Source organism: Notolepis coatsorum (genome assembly GCF_963971535.1).
Source record: "Notolepis coatsorum genome assembly, chromosome: 6".
NCBI lineage: Eukaryota > Metazoa > Chordata > Actinopteri > Aulopiformes > Paralepididae > Notolepis > Notolepis coatsorum.
The window spans coordinates 171,319,610-171,347,462 of NC_140170.1; the positions used below are offsets into that span (position 1 = coordinate 171,319,610).

At 42.2% G+C, this 27,853-nt stretch overlaps 1 protein-coding gene across 1 annotated transcript in view; it reads right to left on the reverse strand.

Moving 5' to 3' along the window:
* The window catches only part of apobec2a (apolipoprotein B mRNA editing enzyme, catalytic polypeptide-like 2a), a 67,468-nt gene that overhangs the window by 37,047 nt on the left and 2,568 nt on the right, over positions 1–27,853 (reverse strand). Inside the window, exon 2 of the mRNA XM_084316688.1 lies at positions 6,703–6,996. Within this exon, the coding sequence (XP_084172814.1) occupies positions 6,703–6,932 (230 nt within the window). The 5' untranslated portion in view covers positions 6,933–6,996. The remainder of the gene's footprint in view (positions 1–6,702; positions 6,997–27,853) is intronic.

Below are 27,853 nucleotides of genomic sequence, written 5' to 3' on the forward strand. Positions count from 1 at the left end.
TCTTATATTATATCTATGGGTCTAATACACCCGTCGACTGTCAGTGAGTTGCTTCCAGTCAACATCCATGAAACAGATTGTTTTTTCATCTGTACCTTTCCGTTTTATACCGGTTTGAATATGAATATAGTTTGGGTGCTTCTAAGTAATTCCAGGAAAAGACGCGATAATAGCCCTTTAGTGGAATACACTAAACACACATTGTCATATTTCGCCTGATTATCGAATCTTCCTGAAATCAACGCTAGATCATCATTATTATCCTTCCTCATGCAAGAATGAAATGAGCCCTGGACCGCGGGGATCCCCCGCCACCTCCTCCCACCCAACGGCACACAGCCACACACACACACACACACACACACACACACACACACACACACAGAGACAGCTTCGATCGGGGTAGAAAGAAATATCAGATCAACGCAAGATTATATATATAGTGTTCTTACCTGGTATCTGATGTAATGCAAAAGAAATAATCCAATTATCTGATCGCCATTCCAAATACTGCTCGTGGAGGTCCGTCCCACATTATCGAGCGTTACACATGAACGGGCGGGCGGGGTTACTGTTCCATACCATCGTTGCAAAGGCCTACCTCGCCTGAGCACCTAAACCCGCCCGCACGGCTTGGATCGTCCCAAAAAAGAAACTACACCATTTACAATGGAGTGCAATACCAGCTGGAAGGCGTAGGCAGCGGTATTTGCCCTTTTGCGAGCTCAGACCCATTCCCAATGATAACATCAGGCTGGATGGATGAAAATGAATGGATATAGCTAATAAAAGTAAAAAATAAAATTAAAACCCGAGTTTTCTCGTGATTGGTGCTGAACGGTTGGTGAGTTAACCAGACTTTTCTCGTGGCTGGCGTATAATGAGTTAATGACCATTTTAGCGATATTTGCAGACCCATCGTGTGTTCTGTATTATAGTTATGGAGACAATAGTATGGCTCATTTTACAGGCATTGTTCATAGTCCATTACTGACTAATCAGTTGATTTCTACACACTGTAGTTTGTTACACGCTACACGCTAAACATCGCCCCATTTCCAAAATAATCCAGTCTTTTTCCATAGATCGCGAGATATGACACATTATATGCAATAAGCCCAAATCGTTCTGGTTGATCCCCTGAAGCCCCAAATCAAAGGTATATACCGTGTACATATGTGTCTTCACAAAATCATCAAGGGGGGGGGGGTCGTTTTAACTCAAAACTGTCGTTACCGAAAGAAAGTTTTACATCCGGTAAGCTACGACACTGTGATCGGTACAGAAGCATGTTTTACGTAAAAAAGATACCAGCAAGTTAACTAAGATGGACCTTACCTCAGTCAGAAAGTACTCCAAAATGAATAAATCCCAGTCGATCACATGGCGATTGCAATTACTTGTGTATATTGGGCATGGCTACCATATGGGAAATAATAGCTCTGAGGCACCAAATCTTCCACCGATTGCTATGTTGTGATAACGGAAAATATGTTAATGTGTCATTTATGCACAGTCCTTAACACTTTGGATGCCACGGACGACATAACACGTGTTATCAGCCCGCCCCCTGAATGCCCAACACGACAATTATCGTTTTATTTTTTTATTAGCGATCTGAATTCATATTTCATCAACCGAGTCTACCGTTGGGAAACCAGACCCATCAGGAGCTCAGATGTGAAAAAAGCGCCCCCTATCGTCTCCCAGATGGTAATGCACCCTTTTGGAATGGACTCAAATGAAAATGGATGAGAAAAAAAAAGTCCGGAATCCACATTTTACTTCTCATGCATGTACCCCGAGCCGATCGGATTCATTGTGGAGCATCAGAACAGCGTGGAATATGTGTTTACAGTATGTAGCATTGGATCAATAAAAGGATCCATTTTTGGAATGGCGATCAGGAATTGGAATAATCTTTTTGGATACCATCTGATCTCAGGTAAGGAATCTATTTTTACCAGTCTTAGGATAATCAGACCTGTTTTCACGGAGATATAAGCTTTTCCCCTATGTGTGTGTGTGGCTGTTTGGCTGTGCGAGCGATCAGGAACTAAGAGAATCGATTTTCAGCTCGCCTATATAGCGTGCATATGTACACATATACTATCGATAATCTAGCGTTTATTTGAAAACGATTCATAAATAGGCCGAAAAATGACAACGTTCTAGAATATTCCAGTACAGGGCGTTTATCACGGATTCTTTTTATTTTCCGTGAAAATGAGGGCTTTTCAAAATGCTATAAAACGGAAATGAACCGATAAAAAAACAATCCGCTTCGACAATGTTGACTGGAAAATTAGTCATTGATAAGCGACGGGCAGATTAGACACATAGCCATAATTTAAAACATAGATTAGGCGATATTAACGCTAACATTGAAGTGAATGGTGGGCATTCAAGCACTAAATCGTGCGCCCCCTGCTGGGCACTGAAAGTGTTAAGATCCATTTGTGATAGCAACTGGGTTCAAACTGAGACATTTCACAAAGTGAGATGACTCAACCTTACTGTACATTTCACTGTGCAGGCATGCTTGGTTAAGCCACACACAATATGTTACTTTCCCAGTGGTCAGATCGCTGTACTGTTTACACACAACACAATTTTCTGTCTTGTAATCAGGAATCTTGTGGTAGTTTCACAGTACATGGCTGATCAGCTTACAGTTTACACATTGCAAGATATTTCACCTGGAGGAATCCCTGACGAGTCTGTCTGGTCTCCAAACTACGTTTTGTCACGATAACACACACAAGAAGTGACAATTGTTTTGGTCATGGAGGTATTTGTTTTGGTCAGAAGAATACACCGGAGAAAGCACAAGGCAAGGTTATAGCTGTTCTCTTCTTCTCTGAGAGAATGAGCTGCCATTTTCTTTTCTCCATGCTACACTCACTGACTCACTTTGTCAGTGTCTCTCTTTCTCTGTCATTCTCTCTCTCGCTTCTCATTCTCCTTCCATATTCTCATATGTGGGTATTCAGAATATGAAACGCGTATCGAAAAATTCAGGTGATAAATACAGCTTTGAAGTTTGTAAAAGCATTACGATCAGAACAAGCTGGTGGAGAACAGAGCCAACTTGTCGACCCAGCTCTCTGTTTAAAATGTCCCTAAAATCATGACTGAATGAATGACAACCAATAACAGAGACACTCCAATAACACGGCAGGGTCATCAAACATTGCAATAGGCTGAAAAGTTTAATCATTTTCTTATTCTGAATCAGACACGACAGCTTAGGGAATTGACGGCTAAAGAGTTTCTTCATTCTGCTCGTGGTCCATCACTAGTTCAAAGTTAATGTCACTCGACCGCAGCAGAATGCTCTCTCTATATCTCTTTCCCTCCTGTGTCTTGGCCGTTGGGACATGCCGAGAGGTCCATATATTTAGCCCTTCTTGATATCTGTTGGGCATCTCGCACGTCTTGAGTAGAGTGTTGTGGACCCTTACTTGATGTGTAGACATTATGCATCGTTGACAGATCTAATTCTGTCATTGTATTTACACCATAAACACAAGTGGGAGTACTGATCTAGAGCCAGCTTCAGTCTGTCAATTTGGATACGGTCATGAAGACAAGGGTACCTGCTCACTGACCCCCAGATCAGCATTCCAGCACTACTCTGGGAAGGTTTGTGAGTATGTCCCCTCATGTAGGCAAACAGATATTAAAGTGAAATCATGGAGGATTTTTTCTCTCTTCTCTTTACTTCAGTGGTTGGTTCTCAATCTTTTTTCATGTCAAGGACCCTCAAATGAATACACATCTAGGCTGTGGGGCCCTATTTGTCTCAGGGACAACACAAACCAGACCCTCTCTGACTCTGAGGAACCTTCTAACCAGCCACAAACAAAACCCTCTCTGACCCTGAGGAACCTTGTCAACTAATTTAAAATGGGAGTAACGAATCAGGACTTAATCCAACCTCCAATTAGTTACTAGTTAGATCTGTGAGTTAACTTGAGTTAACCAACTCTCCCAAACTCCTGTGAGCTTTTCAGAAACATCTTTTTTCTCACAGTTCCTCATTTAGATTCCATCTGTTACTGAGGTGACTGATGAACCCTTTTGATCTGACTGTATAGGACAGATGGTCAGTTCTCTCTATACAACAAACCTGTCTATATGTTAATGTTGACTTTACCACAAACAAGACCTTCTCTGACCCTGAGGAACCTTCTAACTAGTCACAAACAAGACCCTCTGACTGAGGAACCTTCTAACTAGTGACAAACAAGACCATCTCTGACCCAGAGGAACCTTCTAACTAGTCACAAACAGGACACTCTGACTCTGAGGAACCTTCTAACTAGTCACAAACAGGACACTCTGACTCTGAGGAACCTTCTAACCAGCCACCAACAGGATACTCTCTGACCCTGAGGAAATCTGACCAGCCACAAATATGACCCCAGGAAATCTGACCCTCAGAAAACCAGGACACTCATCATTTCTCATGAGCCAATGATCGTGCACATTTCAAAACAAGGCGTCTGAGCAGCGGCCAGTGATTTAGCCTGACCAAACATGAAAATGCTAATGGTTTTTGCTCTCTGCTAATCAGATCAAATGTACTTGCTTGTGATTGATTGATTGAAAACTTTATTAACAGATTGCAGAATGGGTACAATACCCACAATTGTTAAGGGGATGCAGACCAGAGAAAGACTTTCGTCTTGTTTACATCAGGTTCAATTCATCAGGACATATATGACATACATTCTAGTTCTTTAATAGTTGTCATACAGAAGTACATGACATACAGATAGACAGTACTGCTACATCTATACATTTATGACATACCAGATTTGCAAATACAGTACTGTTTGTGATACAAAAAGAGTCCAGAAAAGGGAGTATATACATTTGACGTAAAAACTGTACATTGGAGGAGGTTGGGTGGGGTTGGGTGGGGGGGGGGGGTTGGGTAGGAGGGGTTGGGTCCCTTGTTTAGTCCCTTGTTTGAGCCGAATCTGGGTTTAACATGATTTGTGGAGCTCCCTCTGGTGTTGTGATCGTGGTATTCACTGACATTTGGGAAGTATTTTGACATGTACATGGGTACCTTGGTCGTGTAGTGTATCTTGTAGACCAGGCCCATTGCAAGTTGCTGTACTCTAGCCATCCTAGGTTGTCAAAGTGGGCAGGGGTGAGGTGGGTTCTAGGAGTAAGGTCAAGCAGTGAAATGAGGGTATGGCCTAGCCCTGTGACAGATGGCATTACAGATTTTTACCTTGAAACAGCGGGTGTCCCCTCTTGCAGCAGCAAGCCCCTGGTGAGTGACACCCTAGACCCCTGCAGTTTGCATACCACCAGGCAAACATGTGTGGAGGACGCCATTATCTACATGCCCCACAGAGCCTACACGTACCTAGTAAGAATCATGTTCTTTGATTTATCCAGTGCCTTTAAAAGAACACGCCAACATTTTGGGGAAATTAGCTTATCGTCTTCTCCAGAGAGAGACAAGAAGATAGATACCAGTTTCCTCTCTGTGCGTTCAGTAGAAAGCTATCTGGCTGCATGTTAGCCTAGCTTAGCACAATGAATGGAAGCGGACATGACCGGTTATCCTTCGGGAGAGGTGTTAGTTGGACAATGCCTAGGCTAACCGGTCATGTCCACTTCCATTCATTGTGCTAAGCTAGGCTAGCCAGATAGCTTTCTACTGAACGCACAGAGATGAAACCCCCCCCCCCCCCCAAGGAACTCTACAGTCACCCTTCCTGTTCACCGTCTACACCTCAACACAACATCTGCTTCAACTCGAGTGGGTCACACCTACAGAAGTTCTCTGACGACTCCTCCATCACCAGTTACATCAAAGACAACAACGAGGAGGAGTACAGAGCCCTGGTGGAGAGCTTCTTAAGGTGATGTGACAACAACACGACAAAAGAGCTGGTGGTGGACTACCGGCGAAGCAAGAAGAAGCCCCATACAAGTCGCTGGGAGTAGACTTGAACAATAAACTGGACTGGTTTGTCAACACAGAGGCCCTCTACAGGAAGGGACAGAGCAGGCTGTTGATGATGTCCTTTCTCAGCACAATCCATACTGGCTAGTTAGCCACAAACAAATGCAAAATCAATGAGGTCAAGCTCCTGTCTGACTGAAGACAACTACAATTTACTAAACAGTGTCACACAAAGTAGATTTCAGTTGTCTTCAGTCAGCTTGTACAGACAGGAGCTTGACCCCATTGACTTTGCATTGGTTTGCGGCTAACTAGCAGGAGCTAGTATGAGGAACGGCATGGATTGTGCTGAGAAAGGACTCTACCGATTCTCTGAATATCATTGGTAAGTAGCAAATAGGGCCAGGGTTTAAAAAATCTGATTTTTTTTAAGCAGATGTAGGAAATCAAGGTAGACAGCAGTCTATCGTGTGATGATCTCAAACAGTAGTCTATCATGTGATCTGTGATGATCTCAAACAGCAGCCTTCCCTGTGATCTGTGATGATCTCAAACAGTAGTCTGTGATCTGTGATGATCTCAAACAGCAGCCTACCCTGTGATCTGTGATGATCTCAAACAGCAGCCTACCCTGTGATCTGTGATGATCTCAAACAGCAGCCTACCCTGTGATCTGTGATGATCTCAAACAGCAGCCTACCCTGTGATCTGTGATGATCTCAAACAGCAGCCTACCCTGTGATCTGTGATGATCTCAAACAGCAGCCTACCCTGTGATGATCTCGAACGGCGGCAGCTCCATCTTCTCCACCACCTCCTCTCCGTTCTCTCCGTTAGCCACTTCACCGTTGGCAGCGCCGGCGTCGGCCGCCTCTCCGTTGGCCACGGCCTTCTCTCCCTCCGCCGGGGCCTTTCCCTTCTTTACATCCTTGAGCTCTGCCTCAGGCGTGTCTTTCTCCTTCTTCTCCTTCCTCTTCACCGTGCGCTGTTTGTCGGCCATGGTGGCTGGTGCCTTTGGCCTGGAAGTGCTTGATCCGAGAGCAAATCTGTGTGTGTGTGTGTGTCTGTGAAAAGTGGTGAAGGGATAGAATGGATAGATAACAAGAGATTAGTAAAGAGAAAGTTGCAAACAGAGAGAAAGAGAAAGAGAGAGAGATAGATAGAGAGAGAGAGAAGAGGGAAAAGAAGAGAGACTGGGGGAGATCCGGAGAGGAATGAGAGGGAGTGAAGAGTGAAGGGAAGGGCCACAGAGAGAGAGAGAGAGAGAGAGAGAGAGAGAGAGAGAGAGAGAGAGAGAGAGAGGTGAAGGAGACACACACAGGCAGCTGCAATGGCCACTCAGGTCTATTAAAAGACCCCAAAGGGGGAGGGGAGGGGGAATCCACAGTGTGTGGGAGGGGGGTTCTTGACATTATAGTGGGAAAGAGGTGTCTGGGGGGGGGGGGGGGGGGGGTGGCACTGTACCCAGTTTTCACTTTAATAGGTCTAGGGGTTAAGGTGAGGTTGAAATATTTTTTTAGGGTTAGGTTAAGGGTTAAGATAGTGTTACTTAGGGGCTACAGTAGATAATGAGTGCACTGTATGTTAATGGATGTAATAACTACTCCTCACAAGTATACGGATTCACAGTGTGTGTGTGTGTGTGTGTGCGTGCGTGCGTGTGTGTGTTGGGGTTCTCTGAAAGGACAGAAGGTAAATATGTATACAAGTGTACTACTTTGGTAAGCAAGAGTAACAAAAAACACAACAAAAGTATAATTTCAACATATTTAGGTACTGGAAACCTTAAAATAAAAGCAGATTCCAAAATAGATGCCTGTCCCAGATAAAGATGGGGCGTTTTGACAAAGAAATACGCAGTTTTTCTTTTTTAAACAGAACTATTAATGTTCACCTTCTGAGCCTCTGTGTCACCATTTATATTTAATCACGTTTTCATCATTTAGCAGGTTACCATAAGCTTGGTATCCAAGCTGATAGAATCACTGCATTAATGGGAAGAGGAGTTTTATCAGCCATTTATTCCTAAGCACCACTGGGGATTTGGTGCAGAGAAGTGTTAATTATTAAATAATCCATAGGATTAGTAGATGAATACCCAGTTCTTTATTTGTTTTATTTTGATATGTACATGCTGGTATGCAGTGGTGGAAAGTATTTTTACTCAAGTACTGTACAATTTCGAGCTACTTGTACTTTCATTTTAGGGAACTACTTTTACTCTACATTTCAAAGGAAATATTGTACTTTTTACTCCACTACATTTATTTGATCACTCACTAGTTACTTTGAATACAAAGATTTAGCATAGAAAACATAACAAAGATGTATGAAGATTATATACTTTCACATGTGAAGCCTGTCAAATTCAAGAGGACGTAATCAGAGCAGCATAACTGGACCACATATATCATTTTAACATAACCTTTAATCAGAGCAGCATAACTGGACCACACACCACGTTAACATAACCTTTAATCAGAGCAGCATTACTGGACCACACACCACGTTAACATAACCTTTAATCAGAGCAGCATTACTGGACCACATACCACTTTAATATAAACTTTAGAGGTCAATGAGGCTTCAATCGAGGGTTGAATGCTCCCTAGAATACGGACTAGAATACGCAAAGTAATGTAGAATGCATACTTTTACTTTAGATACTTACGTGTATTCAATAGCAAATACTTCTCTACTTTTAATGGAGGACCTTTACTTTTTCCAGAGTACTCGTTTATCTGGGTATTTCTACTTTTACCTAAGTAAAGGAACTGTGTACTTCTTCCACCACTGCTGGTACGTATCATATCAAGTAATATTCATACAATTTGATATTTTCCATCACTGGAAAACAACTTAAGTGGTTTATATTCAGCACAACGTTCTGAATACCTGAAAAGTATACTAAACAATTTTCTTTATTTTTTTTAAATTTGTTTCGTACATGGGGGTACAGTTCATCTTTGCACAATATCACCAACATATATTTTTTTTTTTACTATGCAAAGTATACTTTCAGAAAATATTCTTGGGTATCCCTTTTTTCGTCTTGGGTTGTTTATAGTGGATGTCGGCACATAGACTTTATATTTATAGATGATTTTATATAATATATATATAATATTTGGTGAATTCCGCTAATGCCATTCATATTCCCACAGAGACTTAGAACGACGCCGCCAATGCTGGTAATGCTAACTGTTTAGCCTGTGGACTTTATAGCATACACACATTACAGCAGACTAGCAGAGGAATGTTCGGCCTACTGTACAGGGTTTGTCAGTGCAATTATGACACAAATGTGAGGAATACTGGCATTGTAGATTATTGACCTTTTCAAACTTGACAACATAAACATTCTAATGGGCCCACATTTATTACCTGTTCTCTTCTGATCCCCCCTCTCTTCGCCTCTCTTTCTTTCTCTCTTTCTTTATCTCCGTCTCTCTTTCTTTTTCTGTCTCTCCATCTCTCTCTGTCTCTCTCTCCCCCTCTTTCCATATATCTTTCTCTCTCTCCCCCCCCTCTCTCCGTCTCTCTCTTTCTTTCTTTTTCTGTCTCTCCATCTCTCTCTCTCTGCCCCTCTCTCCATCTGTCTCTTTCCCTCTCTCTATTTCTTTTCTCCCCCCTTCTCTCTCTCTGTCTCTCTCTCCACTCTTTTCATCTCTTTTTCTTTCTCTCTCCGTCTCTTTCTTTCTTTTTCTGTCTCTCCATCTCTCTCTCCCCCCCTCCGCCCCCTCTCTCCATTTGTCTTTCTCTCTCTCTAACTCGTTCCCCCCCATCTCTATCTGTCTCTGTCTCACTGTCTTTGTCTCTGTCTTCGTCTCTCTCTCTCTCTCTCTCTCTCTCTCTCTCTCTCTCTCTCTCTCTGAGATGTGGGTCAGCAGTGGTAGAATGATGATGGACAGTGCAGGTGCTGTGAGATCAGTGGGGACAGGGGGGGGGTCAGTGTTAGAGGAGTACAGCAAGTAAGAAAGAGACGAAGAAAAAGGTGAATTAAAGCTGGAATAATCGTTTTCTGACCACTAGAGGGCAGCAACGACACCTAAACAAAGCCCTCTCCCTCTCTCTGTCCCAAAAGGAAATAGTGATCGTCACTGGGGTCTGGTCTCTAGTAGAATGCACACAGCACAATAACATGCAGTTCTATTTACAACACCATCTTAGCACATTTGATTGTTGCTACCAGTGTAGTGGCTACAGGCTAAACCATCTATATTATTGCATTATTTGCCTATTTGTAGCCACTGACTTCTGGCTGAAGCATGCAAACTTAGCATACCGTAATTCCTCTAATAGTAACCCCGGCTTGTATTTGTTTCAACTGTAGCGGATACCAGGCTTGTATTAGGAGGAGGCATGTATAAGAGAGAGGCCTATATTTCTAATTTTCAAACGGATCATAATGAATAAATCAACATTTTGTGTCAGTTTGAACCCAGTAAAATGTACTGGGTTCATTTATTGAAACCAAGTACTGTATGAAACACGGTAGTAAACAGTGCAATTACAGGTGGTCAAAAAAAGTTAAATAAAGTAAAATAGTGCAATCACAATACTGGTATAATAATAATAATAACAACTTTGTTTTATACAATTCTGAGGTAGGCTTACTCTCTTGGTAAACATTAACACCATACCATTATATGGTATTTACTGCACAGCCAGGCCAGCATATAACAACAATAACTAAATATATTGCCTATGGTAAATCCGTTGAGGGAAATACCGTAATTCCTCTAATATACATGAAACCCGGCTTGTATTAGGAGGCCGGCTTATAATTGCTTAGCTCAACAGCGTACCCGGTCATTAATAGAGACCCGGTTTTTAATTGAATACCGGTTACTATTAGAGGAATTACGGTAGGCTATTTCATTTGTCATTGTTGGTATGCATACTGAAATAGTCTACAAGTTAACACATTGTCTGCCACGCAGTATGCCCATCTTTGTGCCCTCTCTGCCCCGCTGTAAGCCTATGGAGTGGCTCACCTTTGCAGGGCTATAACTTTTTAAATATTATAGCTATATCGACATTACTATGGCCCATTCAACATCGGGTATCTATCGTTCCGGATGTGGGAACGTTATATTTTTCCATTCATACATTGTCGTGTTAGTACTCTCGTGAATATAAGTATGTTTTTGGAGTGTATAGCAGTAATTCCTAAAACGCGAGTTATAGGCCCCGACGCATATGATACATTATCGATTGGCGTTTTGTTCCTATACACGCTATATTAAAAAATTCAAATGTATATGATCGGTATACATTATGCTTCATCATGCGTGAAGGAAAAGGGAGGGGGTCGTTTATAATTCCTTGATTGTCAGTAACAGCTTTTTTTAGTATGGGTTGATAAGTTGATCAGATGGATTGCAGTGAAATAAATAAGCAATCGGGCTGAAAATAACTTTAGATTCCTCTTACCGTTCGCCGATGAGTCTGGAGGAAAAAAAATCCAATTATTCGATGTCGATCTGCTAGATCCATTTTCCGTGTGTATCTAGACCCACGTTACAATATATCTCTGGCGGAGGATTTTCCACGATGCACCGAGCGCCACTTCCAGTTTGGCGTGGAGTGTAACTCGCCCGGAATCCACCAGGTGGCGGTATTGAGGCGTTGCAATATCAGACCAGGGTCCAGCTGCGTCCCGGAGGGAGGCTGGATGAATTATGAATGCCATGGCGAAATTTTTTTATATTGATCCCAAAAACGAGTTCCCTCGTTGTTGGCGCACAACGATTGGCGGGCAATAACGAGTATACTCGTTGTTGGCGCACAATGTGTTAACAGACACGTTTAGACTTTTTATATATATTTTTGCATTAGGAGATTGTAAGTGTATCTATGTGCTCTCCACATACCTCTCGCACCTTCAAACCTAGTTTAGGATCACCTACTGCCAAACCAGAAGTGGAAGACTTTAAAACACTTTGTAGAGGGGAGGCCCGGACTGTACCAAGGGAGGTAGAGTACAGAGGGGATTTGCATATCTTTTTTGTGGATAGGCTTCTAAAGAATATCTTGTTATGAATGGTGTTATTCATGAAACCAATGCATATGTGTGTAAATAGATTTTCCACTGTAGGAGGAGCTTCCAGTTTAAAGACTGGAGTAGGAGGAGTTTCCAGTATAAAGACTGGAGTAGGAGGAGCTTCCAGTATAAAGACTGGAGTAGGAGGAGCTTCCAGTATAAAGACTGGAGTAGGAGGAGCTTCCAGTATAAAGACTGGAGTAGGAGGAGTTTCCAGTAGGAGGAGCTTCCACCTGCCTTTTACTCTTATGCACTAAGGCAGGGGTTCCCAAACTTTTCAGGCCAGGGCCCAGAAAATAAGGCGTCAGAGAGCCGCGGCCCAATGCACATCGTCGGGCTTTTTTTTTTTTTTTTTTTGCCAGGCGACCGATTTTTTAAGCCAAATATCACTTCAATCCTATTAAGTTAGTTCAAGTTAGTTATTCATTTATATGTGCTATTTATGAGAGGGCTAACTTGTTGCAAAATAATAATGATAATAATAATAGCCTCATTAAAATACTATTGTTGCTTCGGTTGTTTTCAGCGTTTTATGTGCATAATCTGTTATTTAGTTTGAAATGTTCGTTGAAATAAGTAGATTTTTCGTTTTTGTTTATTTATTAAGTTAATATAAAACCATATAGTCACATTTTAGAATACAATAGAATATAATTTTAGAATACAACTAGAAACACTGTCCTGGCCTGCTTCTAAGTTCAGTGGCCTGACAATTTTTTTTTTTTTTTTTTTTTTTTTAAATCATCTCGCGGCCCACCCGTGGCTGCTCGCGGCCCACCTTTGGGTCGCGACCCCGACTTTGGGAACCACTGCACTAAGGAATCTACCTTGCCTATATTACTACCTACTATGCTAATATGTCTATACTAATATGCACTCAAGGCTGTAGAACTCAAGCTCGACACTGTTTGACAAACAATGTCACTTATCCTTATCTGCCAGAGTTGTACCCTTCCTGCTGACTTGTTGTTGTTGCACAGAACTTGTAAGTCGCTTTGGATAAAAGTGTCAGCTAAATGTAAATGTAAAATGTAAATGTTCTAGGGCAGGGGTGTCAAACTCAATCATCAAAAATACAGATGATATCGCGGGCCAGACACATAATACCTAAAAAAGGTTTTCCTGAGGTCACTTGCTTAACACATTGGGCGCCGGAGGTTGTGCCCATCATTGTACTCAGTCTGCCACCGTTGAAAGCCTATGGAGATGTTTACCTTCTTTGCAGGGCTATAACTTTTTAAATTGTATTGCTATATTGACATTACTATGGCCCATTCAACATCGATTATCTATCGTTCCGGATGTGGGAACGTTATATTTTTTCATTCATACATTGTTGTGTTAATACCTTCGAGAATATAAGTATGTTTTTAAGCTTTTCTGCTGTAATTCCAAAAACGCTAGTTATTACGCTAGACAATCGGGCTGAAAATAACGTTAGTGTCCTCTTACCGTTCGCCGATGAGACTGGAGGAAAAAGATCCCAATTATTTGACGCCGATCTCATAGATCCATTTCCGGTTTGTATGGCGCAATAAAAGCCGAAATCATATCGATTATTGCGTTTAGAAAGCGATCCAAATGCACTAGAGTGTTTGTCTGGATCCACGTAACAAGATATGACTGCCGGAGGGATTTCCTCGACGCACCGACCACCACTTCCGGTTTGACGCGAGTGTAACTCGCCCGACCATCCACCAGGCGGCGGTATTGAGGCGTTGCAATCTCAGACAGGGTGCCGCTGCAGTCCGGAGGGAGGCTGGATGAATTATGAATGCCATGGCGAAAAAATGAAATATTGATCCCAAAAACTATTTACGCCGTTGTTGGCGTTCAACGCATGGTGGGCAATAACGACTTATGCCGTTTTTGGTGACCAATGTGTTAATTGGTAATTTTGTTTATCTATTCAGTTTGTACACCAGCTCAATATGTTGTTGTAAATGCACTTCTGTTCATTCTCTGGTGTCTCAATGAATACGGAGGAGGGCTGTTTAAAAGGTCACAAGAGTTTGTTGTTACGGTGTGGGGGTGGAGTGTGGAGAGTAGGACCCAAATGCAGGACAGAGAGCGAGTAGAGAGAGAGGCAGGAGTCGACGGGGTGAGGAACAATAAGGCTTTACTTGGTCAAGGCAGCAACAAGGTATATTACAAAAGCACGAACGTAAAGGCACAGCTGAGCTCACACGGAGAAGGGCACAAATTGACTACAAACGAAAACCTGACCAAACACAAACTGAGACATGAAAACAAAGAAGAGCAGCAACAAAACATGGAACACTAGAATTCCGCGAACGGCAGGATATGGACACGACAGGGATACCGGGAGCTTCACGAGAAACAGCACGAGTACAGCCGGAACGGCAAAACACAGGGGTAACGAGCAGCACGACAGAATGACGGGAAACAAGGCAATGACGCAACATGGAAGGCAGGGAGACGCACACCTAAATACACAACATAATTATAATGAGCGACAGCTGGGGAGACTACAGACAGACTAAAACACGACAGGACTGAATAACAATACATACAGACACACTGTAGACATAACGCTAGGCTAGACAGGGGAACACAGCAGATACAGATACACAGGGAATGACAACACGACAGAGAGCAGGTTAATGATCACAGGGCAAGACACAAAAGGGAAAACACAAACAGCGACAGTACAGGCAGATGTCCACTGGATGGGGGTAGAGGACAGTTCAAAAGGAGTCTTTGGATGGACGTGAGGGGCAGATTGTCACATTTGTAAGCTTAGCTATTGTAATTTAAATTAATTAAAATAATTATGCATTTGCAAGCTAATACTAGCTATTACGTTTCAATTAGTTATTCAACCACACTAGTTTGTAAGATTAGCAATTCTAGCTTAAACTGGTCCTGCACTTGGACTCTGAGAACTAAGTGGAATGCACACACGCACACACACACATACACACATGCACACACACACGCACACACACATGCACACACACACACATAGCAAATCAACACACAGAAAACATCTCTCACCTCAGCATCTCTTTCTACTGTAGCTTTCACTTGTACTTTCCACGCAAACACGATGCAGGTGCAGATAACGCTCTGCTTTTGCTTGAAAAGGTGCGCTTCTATCACAGGCCAGTTGAATTGCACCTCGGTGAGGCAGCGGGCCAAAATTTATTGACAAGCAATCAAGCAATTAGGGGGCTGGATGAAAATGCCAGGCTGGATTTGGCCCGCAGGCCTTGAGTTTGACACATGGAGGAGCTATATGGGCTCTCATGATGAGTATCTGGGTTCTGCTTCCGGGCCGTGTATAAAACACCCATAGACCACTGCATTTCCGCGTTACATTGAGAAAATGAATGAATGTGGATGAGAGCCTTGACATTAAGTGGTTGTAGCTACGGCTGTGGGGGTGTGGGAGACATGATCCAATATACTTTTATACGCCTGAGTCTCCTGAACACGGAGAGACCAATCCAAAGTCGATCGGCACTTTCTCTGCCGAGCTATAGTAACTTTTTCACACCTACCCCCCAACTCTGCATGCGCAGACTGATAAACCTAGATCTCTGGACAATCCAGAGAGACTCTGTGGGCAATCTGCACATTGGATCATGTCTCCAGCACCCCCACAGCCGACATTAACCAGCAGACTCCAGACCAGCAGACTCCAGACCAGCAGAGCAGCAGATTCCAGATCAGCATACTCCAGACCAGCAGACTCCAGAGCAGCAGACTCCAGACCAGCAGACTCTAGACCAGCATACTCCAGACCAGCAGACTCCAGAGCAGCAGACTCCAGACAAGTGGGGGAAACTGTACAACTGTACAAGCAAAATTGTACATTGGAATATCGACAAAACCTGGGGTTGGGTAGGTGGGGTGGGGGAAACTGTACAACTGTACAAGCAGAGCTGTACATTGGAATATCGACAAAACCTTACTTGGTCCCAAGAAGAGGGTCTTGTGTATTATTTGGTTAGGACATTTACTGTACATTTACAGGGGCCAGTTTCGAATTGCAGTCTCCCGTAGGTGTTCTTTGAGAGTGTTTTTGAAAGTGGGTAGTGATTCACATTCCTTTACAGCTTTGGGTAGGGCATTCCACATTGATGTGGCATAATTACGAAATGTGTTTAGTCCCTTGTTTGAGCCGAATCTGGGTTTAACATGATTTGTGGAGCTCCCTCTGGTGTTGTGGTCGTTGTATTCACTGACCTTTCGGAAGTATTTTGACATGTACATGGGTACCTTGGTCGTGTAGTGTATCTTGTAGACCAGGCCCATTGCAAGTTGCTGTACTCTGTCGTCTACTCTAAGCCATCCTAGGTAGTCAAAGTGGGCAGGGGTGAGGTGGGTTCTAGGAGTAAGGTCAAGTAGTAGTCTGACCAGTTTGTTTTGTGATGTTTGTAATCTTGTTTTTAGCGCCTTTGAGGTGCTTTGGTACCATGAGGTGCAAGCATAGTCGTAGTACCCTTGAATGAGTGCTCCTGCCAGAGTCTTCAGGGTATTCTTGTTTACCAGAGAGGCGATCCGGTACATTTGCATAAATTAGGAACAGTAGCGGTCCTAGTATGCTTCCTTGTGGAACACCACAGCTTACTGTGAGGGGGGGGGGGGTAGGGTACCGTTTACCTCCACCATCTGTTCTCTCCCCTCAAGGTAGGATTGCATCCAGATTCCAGCTCACTGATAGACTATCAAAACCAATTGCTTTTAGCTTGTCAATCAGAATGGAGTGATTGACAGTGTCGAAGGCCTTTTGTAGGTCCAGCATGACCATGCTGCAGTATTTGCCCGCGTCCACCTCTTGTTTGATGTGGTCGTTCAAATAGAGAAGGCATGTGTCAGTGGAGTGGGATGTTCTGAAGCCAGATTGGAATTCGTAGATTAGATTTTTTTCCGCAAGGTACTTTTCGACCTGTTCGTAGACCATTTTTTCCATGACTTTCGAGATGGAGGTAACAATAGAAACAGGGCGGTAGTTGCCTGGGTCTAATTTGCTGCCCTTTTTGTGCAGGGGCGTCACTCTTGCAATTTTCACCACGGGATAACGCGTGAACCTATTCATGAACAAATGTATTCTTTTTTGCATCTTGAACAGAAGATAGTTACTGTCAAATTACCATTTATTGTATCCATAGCTATAATATAAAATATAGATTTAGCTCTACAAACAAGGTGACACAGTGAAACTATGTAATGGAAAGCTGGCCCAGCTATAGTTAGATGGGGAAATCGAATGGCCGCAAATGTGTTAAGAGGATGCAGACCAGAGAAAGACTTTCGTCTTGTTTACATCAGGGTCCCGCATTTTCAATTCATCAAGACATTTATGACATACAGATATACAGTACTGTTTAAGAGAAAGAGATCATAAAAATATATATACATTTGAGGGGGAAGAAACTGTACATTGAAGGGGTTTGGGTGTGGGGGGGGGGGGGGGGGTTGGACATTTACCGGGGCCAGTTTAGAATTGCAGTCACCCGTAGCTGCTCTTTGAGAGCGGTTTTGATCTGCTACTGATTTGCACACAATACTGATTTAATGTATCATTAACGCATTTAGCGTTAATCTGTTCTCTGATTGCAGGGATCCTGGGCTGTGGAGATGGGCTTCCTGTCTGAGTCTGATCTGCTTTTAGTTTTAAGTTAAATTGAATTAAAGAGTCATTTCAGAATGTTGGACTCCTATATTCACCCACTGTACCATATATTCATGTATGCTGTTGACACAGGGTCAACACAATTAATGTTGTGCTTCATAATGGATACCCAGCTCCTCCTTGGTTAACTACAAAACTAATGGAAATAAGAGATTAAATATAAAGATAAATCCTTTTTTTCTTTTTTTTTACTAAATCCTATGGTAGAAGACAGTTAAGATAAATAAATAACAATGATTTAATAAAAGAAAATATGGCATACAATGAATATGACTACAACATAGAATTATATCTAATAAAAGATAAATCAATATAGCATAATTTTTAAACGTAATTGGTTTCACTTGGTTTTTTCCCCAGTGGTGTGCATGTGTACTATACATTCTACCTGATAAAAATAAGATGTGGTTTGATGATTTAGTATATAGTTAATAAGATATGGTTTGAATGATGATACAGTATATAGTTAATAAGATATGGTTTGATGATACAGTATATAGTTAATATATTTGCCTTTATTAATAGGTGAAAGTCAAATCCAGAGCCAGGTACAAGCTGAGTTATCAGGAGGTTAGTATATCTGGACAAATGGCACACAAATGAACCACTAACCCTGACCCTGTCACCAGTCATCACTCACCACCACTATCGAGTTATTTTTCATCATACTCACTGTGTCATACCATAGAAGTGAATGGAAGAAATCATGACAATTTACTAGCAGTGATTATTATTATAATTTATTTTAGCTTATTGCAATTCTCTCCTTCTCCACAAGAGGTCATAGTAGCACCTTTTGAATTATGTCTGCTTCAGTAGAACCTGGCTGACACCTGCTCCCTTTCAACATTGAGTATGTCAGCTAGGAAAGTCCAGCAAGGGTTACTGAGAACAGGGGCGGACCTTCCTACAGGCGATATAGGCGGTCGCCTAGAGCGCCACCCAGAGGGGGGCGCCACATTTTTTTTATTTTTTTTTATTTTATTTTTTTTCTCTGTGCAGTTTTGGCGCCCCCCTCTATATCGGCAACCATTATTTTTACATAAAGAAAATTCTAACATAAGGGAAAATGAGCCAAAAATCTAAAACGGTCGGTCGGTCTGAGCCTCAGCTTTAGGTGTTCACAGTCAGAACATGCTAGAGCGCTGTGCATTGATGGGTATCGGTCAAGTGTTTATAGAATTGAGCGTTGAGGAAAGAAAGACTAACGTTAGAGAACTATGAAGAGGCAAAAGCCATAAAAAAAAAAATTTACAAAAAAAAAGAGATCTCGCCTAGGGCGCCAAATGTGCTAGGTCCGCCCCTGACTGAGAACACATGGCAAGCACTCTAATAATCACTGACAAAATGAAAGAAACGAAACAAATCTAATCTTTAAAGTAATAAATATGATTTAGTGACTGTCCACATGCTCCTTGTGAAATGACAGCGCATGGTGTGGTCAGAGGACAGCTGTCAGGGGAGGATGCTTCCTCTCATTACTTCTGCCATGTGCATTTCTTACTGGTTTTCTGTATAGCGTGAAGTAACAAGCAGGGAATGTGTGATAAGCTGTAGCCAATGTGGCTGCAGGAAATCCATATCAGTTGTACTGATATAAAGCAAGTATAAGTATATATAAAAGTACAAGTATGTATAAAAGTATAAGCAAACATGCCCGTATAAGCAACTATGCAGTGAGATTTATTTATTTGTTTTAATCTATCTGATTGGTTGGGGGCTCTACCCTTTCACCTAACCTTCTGTAGTGTGGTAGTGAAAGCTTTAACCTTCTGTAGTGTGGTAGTGAAAGGGTTAACCCTTTGTAGTGTGGTAGTGAAAGTGTTAACCCTTTGTAGTGTGGTAGTGAAAGTGTTGACCCTTTGTAGTGTGGTAGTGAAAGTGTTAACCCTTTGCAGTGTGGTAGTGAAAGTGTTGACCCTTTGTAGTGTGGTAGTGAAAGGATTAACCTTCTGTAGTGCGGTAGTGAAAGGGTTAATGCTTTGCGACCATTGGTGATAGTAGTGAAAAACAGGTTGAGAGAGGAATGTATCCACAGCCTATAGGATATCCTGTGTCATGATTTCATGAAACTGACTGGTACAATACAGAGAAAGAGAATGTCTGTGAAAGTGTCAACCCTTTGTAGCGTGGTAGTGAAAGTCTTAAAGGGGAATACCACTTCTACCACTCCTGTGCCCCTAGACAGTCGCTGTTGGTGGTGGTGGTGGAGTGCCAGAGGGGGTCACTAAATGACTCTCTCTCTCTCTCTCTCTCTCTCTCTCTCTCTCTCTCTCTCTCTCCTCCCCCTCTCTAGCCAGTTTCTGTTTTGGCTCATGCTGTTTGTTTCACCCTCTTCAATGATGTCTCCTGAATACCCCCTCCCTCTCTCCCTCCCTATCTCTCTCCCTCCCGCTCTCCCTCCCGCTCTCTCCCTCTCTCGTAACTATCTCTGATGGGGGGAGAGACGGATGAGAGGCTGAGGTATGTTGAGTTAATCAATGTTTTATGGGGCAACGGTTCCTCTATCCTCTAGTCCAACACTCACATTCTGACCGGGTTTATGGCTCCTAAAAGGCGACCCTGAGACTGAATCATTGTGACACAATGAGGTTAATCATAAGCCTAATTATGATGTCAGGGGGAAATCCTAAATAATCTAAATATAACAAGGGGCGGCTACGTGGCGTAGTGGGCAAGGCGCTCGCCACGAATGACGGAGACGCTGGGCTTGCCTGTTCGAGCCCAGCGCTCCACATTGCTTTCAGTTTAGCTGGCCGTCCATACTAATACACATTGGCCGTATTAGGGGGTGGGAAACTGATGGGTGGGGATCGGGCGTTGTGGACAGCGACTCCTACAGGTCGGTTGGTGCGCCTGCGCAGTAGAATCAGGAAGTGTCGGGGGCAGCGTGAGCCTCCCACGCGTTACTCCTCGCCACTGAGAGATCGAGCTGCGCAGGTGAAAAGATGCGACTGCTGTTACCTCAAGTACCGGAGGGGACTTGTGCTATGTATGACTTAGTCCACATTACAGCCGGCTTGTGGGAGGCAAGAAACAGCGTTCGTGACAGGGGAGGGTTGAATTGGATGATACGAAATTGGGATGGGAGAAAATATAGAAAATGGGAGAAAAAGTGGATAAAAAAAATTATCTAAATATAACAAGAACCTGTTAAACCACGGAAGAATAAGATGATAATGATGAAGATGTTGACGATGATGGTGGTGAGGAGGAGGAAGAGGAGGAGGATGATGACACAAAAGGTGAATCTCTTGAATTGAATCTAAATGGATATAGATGAAACATTTGATCAGAAGAGAGTATGGAGGAGCTCAACCTGAGGTCATCAAGTGAAGGAGCTCAACTTGAGGTCACAGAACACTGTGGATATGTCCTCAAGAGATCAGCTGTGATCCTTAAACTGAGGGGTGCGAGAGAGAGAGAGAGAGAGAGAGAGAGAGAGCCGATGTGCACACATGAGACTTTGAGATTCTGGTTTTTATCTTTGGTGTGCTTTGAGATTCTGGTTTTTATCTTTGGTGTGCTTTGAGATTCTGGTTTTTAATCTTTGGTGTGCTTTGAGATTCTGGTTTTTATCTTTGGTGTGCCTTGAGATTCTGGTTTTTATCTTTGGTGTGCTTTGAGATTCTGGTTTTTATCTTTGGTGTGCTTTGAGATTCTGGTTTTTATCTTTGGTGTGCTTTGAGATTCTGGTTTTTATCTTTGGTGTGCTTTGAGATTCTGGTTTTTATCTTTGGTGTGCTTTGAGATTCTGGTTTTATCTTTGGTGTGCTTTGAGATTCTGGTTTTTATCTTTGGTGTGCTTTGAGATTCTGGTTTTATCTTTGGTGTGCTTTGAGATTCTGGTTTTTATCTTTGGTGTGCTTTGATATTCTGGTTTTTAATCTTTGGTGTGCTTTGAGATTCTGGTTTTTATCTTTGTTGTGCCTTGAGATTCTGGTTTTTATCTTTGGTGTGCTTTGAGATTCTGGTTTTTATCTTTGGTGTGCTTTGAGATTCTGGTTTTTATCTTTGGTGTGCTTTGAGATTCTGGTTTTATCTTTGGTATGCCTTGAGATTCTGGTTTGATTTTTAGTGTGCCTTGGGCCCAGAAAGGTTGGGAACCACTGCACTAATTCCATCTATATCTGTAATAAAACACCACCTCTGTCATGGTTGTGTTAGACAAAGCTATACAATACCCTGTAATAAAACACCACCTCTACCATGATGTGTTAGACAGAGCTATACAAGTCATTGTAATAAACAACACCTCTAAGAGCTACAAGACAAATTCCACCTCTAATAGTACTATATGAATTGAAAATGGGGGACCCTGATGGAAACAAGACAAACGTCTTTCTCAGGTCTGCATCCCCTTAACAATTGTATGTATTGAGCCGTACTGTATTGTACCCATTCTGCAATCTGTTAAATAAAGTTTTCATTCATTCATTCAGACAGAGCTACAAGATAAAACACCACCTTCTCACATTTAAAAACGTTTCTTCCAACATAGAGAATAAGGCCATGTCCACACTAAAACGACTTTGGTCTGTTTAGTTTTCATTTAAAAAAAGTTTTCCGTAAACACAAAATATTTTTTTTTAAACTAGTGCGTCCTAATGAGAACACTGAACCGCTGAAACGCAGCCGCAAAAAAAAACAAAAAACAAAAGAAGAAGAATGGAGCATGCGCAGTTTGCACCTACCTGCGCCATACCTACCGCCAATAGAAACAGAAGAATAGAAGGACAACACTAGTGTTGTTGTGCCGTCCGGTTTGCGTCTATTCTTTTACCAACGGATTTCCAGTTCCGCGTTCGCGTTCTGCGATCTGATTGGCCACTGACGTACGCTAGTTCTGCCCCCTGGTAAGTTATCTACGCCAGTTCTGCACGCCCAACTCCGCGGTAAACAGCTGTTTCTGTGTTTCCGCCTATGACTTTATGTGCACTAAAGTGCGGTAAGTTTAAAGTGCTTAGAAATGCCGGTTCATTCATGCTTTGAGGCACAATTCCTGACAGGATTTTATAATATTGTAGCTTGACAATTTTAAGAAACGACGCTCTCAGCTGAGTCAAGAAACGACGCTCTCAGCTGAGTCGGTCAGTAGTGTGAAGCACCTCTGTATTCATGGGTTTCATCTGTAGGCCTATTCTAGACTAGACTCCAATTTCATTTGAATCATCCTGTGTTGGTCCTCAACATGACTCATCCAAATTTGGCCCCATAATTACTCATGCGATCCGGATATGGCGTGAATCACAAAAAAATAATCCTAACCCACAAAAATGGCACAATCATACTCCCTTATTCAATAACAATGCACTCTTAATTGGGAAACGACCTATAAGATTCCCTATATGGGAAGAGCAAGGCATACACTCATTAGGGGATGTTTTTAACAAACAGGGTTTTTGTAGTGATAAAGAAATACGCAAAAAATGTAATCTCACCAAGTCCACATGGCTTTTTTACAAACAGTTACAGTTATGTTTGAAGTCTCACAGTGTTCCATTAGACAGACCAATTGAACACCACAGATACCACAAATTCTTCTACGAAAGAGAGACATCAAGAGGTTTTGTTTCAGAATTTTATCATCAATTACTAACGTCCTCGTATGAAACCCTCCAACTAGACTCTGTCTGGAGGAGGGATATACCAGACCTGGAAAATGACTTTGATTGGCAAGGAGCCTGGGCAAATGTCCGACTTACATCAAGGAACCCGGATCATCAACAAATCAATCTTAACTATATTCACAGGACATACTTGACTCCTATAAGACTGTGCCGAATGGGTCTTAAACAAGACTCCAAATGCTCCCAATGTACAAATGGGGACGAAGGGACATTTATGCACATGTATTGGGACTGCTCACCAGTTAAGGCATTCTGGAAAGATGTGACCCAACAATTATCAAAACTCGTATCTTGGAATATACCTGTACACCCCTCGGTATTACTATTGAATGATGTTTTTGAGTTTGCAGTGAATCCACAGCTAAAGAGATTGGTTTTATCGGGTATCACAGTAGCTAAAAAGCTGATCGCATCACGCTGGTTTCAACCGGAAAAAATGTGCCGTAAAGTTTGGTTTCTTACATATCTCGATGTAATTTACCATGAAATATCTACAGCAAGAATTCTGGGTCTCAATGAATCCAAAATGTCAATGTGGTTAGAAGTGGTGGAGAGAATAAAAGCTAGCTTATAATGGTAGTGTCTGGTTAGGTGCGAGGGATAGTGGAGGTACTTCTCAAGGTGGGGTCCGGGAGGGGGGGGTTCGAGCTGGAGCATATGTGTGTAGTTTTTTTTAGATAACAGGTATTAGGGGTATATCTTATATAAGACAACTAACTAAAATGTGATCTCATTGGATGTGCCCTGACAATTAATGCTTGTATATCTTATCGTGTGTTGTCATGTTTGTTTATATGTTTGTTTAAAAAATAATAAAAAAATAAAATACAAAAAAAACATGACTCATCCTTGAATCCTTCCTTCGTTTCAAGGAAGGACACACGTTTTTACACGTCCTACGCCCACCCACCCTCGTGCTGGAAGATCGCGCAATAATGAGGTCGTGTTTTGAACATTTGAGCAGGCTGCAGGCTGTTAGTAGAGTTGTGTGGAATCACGTTAATATAGAGAGATGAAAACAATACGTTATTTCGATTGATATGAATTGGATAATGCAGGCGCAAGCAGGGCGCAGGCTGTTAGTAGAAGAGTTGGGCATAACTGGCGTAGATAACTTACCGGGGGGCAGAACTAGCGTACGTCAGTGGCCAATCAGATCGCAGAACGCGAACGCGGAACTGGAAATCCGTTGGTAAAAGAATAGACGCGTACGGTTTTGTGCTGACCTACTTTTCCAGAGACACGGCACAACGTTTGATTGAATTGATTGATTGAAAACTTTATTAACAGATTGCAGAATGGGTACAGTATACAGTACAGCTCAATACATACAATTGTTAAGGGTGATGCAGACAGAGAAAGACTTTCGTCTTGTTTACATCAGGGTCCCCCATTTTCAATTCATCATAACATATGACATACATGACATACAGATAGACAGTACTGCTACATCTATACATTTATGACATACCAGATTTGCAAATACAGTACTGTTTGTGATACAAAAATAGTCCAGAAAAGAGAGTACTTCGGGAGTGGAGAGAGAGAGAGAGAGAGACGCGGCTCAAACTACCTGTTGGAATAAATTAATTGATTGATGTTTAACTTGTCCCTGTGTGTGTCCAGTCATTTCGACTAGCAAACGTTGTCTGTATTTAGTTGGTTAGCGATTTAGCTAATGTGGATAGCATTTTGAATAGCATCAATGCTAGCTGGCTAGCTAGTGGCTACAGCTTTATTTACTAAATTATGGAGGCTTTTTAATAGTCAAGGTAAGAGAGGATTTGTCATGATCAACTGAAGGCGTATGCTATAGAACAATATGTGCTTGGGTTTTCAGAAAAAGGCCAGCTATGTGACGCTAATTATTTAGCTAATATTGATAGCATAGCTTGGTGGCTACAGCTCAGCACCATGCCATGGGGATACTATTTACTAAATTATGGAGGCTTTTTAATCGTCAAGGTAAGAGAGGATTTGTCATGATCAACTGAAGGGGTATGCTATGGAACAGTTTGCCGCAAAAGCCCGATCAGGCTCAATAGCTTCTGCACCATGAACGCAACTACTCTGTATGAGGCCATTGTTGTTGTGATGTTGGCTGAGAGTTTGCGCATGCGGGGTAAGGGAGAGGTGGGCCAACTCCGCACTCTGGAGGCTGGTATAAAAAAAAAAGTACCGTCTTCAGGCTGCCAGAACGCAGTTCCGTGTGGCAGAACGATGCAAACAATCAAATACTTTGCCTAAAACGACCAACATCGTTTTAGTGTGGACATGGCCTAAATGGGTGTTATTAACATTCCATGGAAGCCCTCTATTGACTTACTGCTTGGAGGTGATCTCTGTAATCAATGTAATCTTCTAGTTACTTTTTCAATTATCTTGTCTTTGCCCATTAGACTCAATTCTAGCCCAGGATGCCTTTCTTCCCCCCCCCCCCCCCTCTCTCTCTCTCTCTCTCTCTCTCTCTCTCTCTCTCTCTCTCTCTCTCTCTCTCTCTCTCTCTCTCCCTCTCTCTCTCTCTCTCTCTCTCTCTCTATCCCTCTCTCTCTCTCTCTCCCTCTCTCTCTCTCTCTCTCTCTCTCTCTCTCTATCCCTCTCTCTCTCTCTCTCTCTCTCTCTCTCTCTCTCTCTCCCTCTCTCTCTCTCTCTCTCTCTCTCTCTCTCTCTATCCCTCTCTCTCTCTCTCTCTCTCTCTCTCTCTCTCTCTCTCTCTCTCTCTCTCTCTCTCTCTCTCTCCCCCTCACACACTCACACACACACACAGTACACATGACATCACCACACATTTGAACACACTAATGCAGTTGTTCTCAACCTTTTGAGTGTCAAGGACCCCCTGAATGAATACAGGCAGTGGAGTCCCATCTGATAAGATTACGTCTCTGGGACCTCCATCTAAGAATATGTGTTTGTTGTTAGATATGATTAAGTCCAGCAGAATTATATAACTGTTGGTGAGGAGACAACAGTGGAGAGAGTGAACCCTATGATCAGAATAGTCACTCTTCAACAGGCTTAGCTTGTAATGAATTAAACGCGAAGCAGGCTATTCTCTGTCCTCACTCAACGGTGGTGACAGCTTAAGCCCAAACCAATCTTCCACCGTCGAATAACTGTCGAATAACTGACTTTTACTATTATGTATTTTACTACCATGTCTATACTATTATGTACGTTGCTACCATGCCTATACTACTACCTACTATGCTACTATGTAAATGGTAAATGCATTTATATCCAAAGTGCTTTACAACTCATGCCGCACATTCACCCATTCACTCATACATTCACACACCGACAGCAGAGGCAACCATGCAATGTGCCAACCTGCTCATCAGGAGCAGTTAGGGGTTAAGTGTCTTGCTCAAGGAGCAACTATTATACAACCATGCTACTATACCTATAGTACTACCTACTATGCTAATATGTCTATACTACTATCTACTATGTACTATGTTACTACACCTGCACTAATATCTACTATGCTACTCAAGTTTCAAGTTCAAGTTTCTTTATTAGTTGTCATACAAAAATACAGAATACTTTTATATGAAATGCTTTTTCCTGTTCTGCTCCTGAGAGTGTGCTAGATACAAATAAAATAGATAAGTAAAAATAGAAGTCAAAAGTATGTAACAAGTGTAAACAAAAGTGTTCAAATCAAAAGTGTTCAATATACATTATACAATATACATTAAAAAAGTAAAAAAGAAAAATTAGTAACTGAGTTACAATACAATATAAAGTACAAAGTACAATGCAGAAATGGGATGAGGTACAACTTAGGGTAAGGTGCAATGAGGTATGAGTTGTAGTGCAAATCTCTTTACCAATAATATAAATATAAAGTGTGTTAAAGTGTCTAAAGTGGGTGCTACAGTGAGTTGTTTATTTAAAGTGAGTGTGTGCGTTTGGATGTGTGTGCTGTGAGTGTATTTGATGGTTTGTTACATAGTGTTATTGTCATTGAGCATCCTGATGGCCTGGGGATAGAAGCTCCTTCTGAGGGGCCTTTCTCACTCACCCATTCATTTCCGTTCCATTCCGTTCTAGTCCGTTCCGAGATCTGATGCGAACTCCTCCCCCCCCCTCTCCCCCCTCTAGTTTGTGTACACACTCAGTCTTGGTGCGCTCTGGGTTTCGTTTACGGTTTGCGTTTTGAGCCTGTAAGCTTGCCGTAGGCGATGATGTCACGCTCGAAAATGTAAACAGGAAGACACGGTGGAGACTGGATGCTGATATAAAATAAAACAAATAACCAATAAATATGAAGTTATATTTGAACCTCTGTTGTCAAGCCTTGTCAATATAACCCACCCCCTTTTCTCACAAATGGATGGTGTTGTAGAGTTCGCTTTTGAGCGTTTCCCAGGGCTAACGCTAAGCTAACGGCTAACGCTAGTTAGCTTAGCCTAGTACTAGTCTAGTATAGCCACTGTAGCACTTATTTTTCAGCAAAGAACGTGCAATAAACAAAACGGATACATTCACTGTGTGTTCTGCCTCTCATTTGTTGATGAAACAAAACTAACATCAACACAATTGAACACCAAAAGCGGAGTTTAGTCTCATAGGCGCTG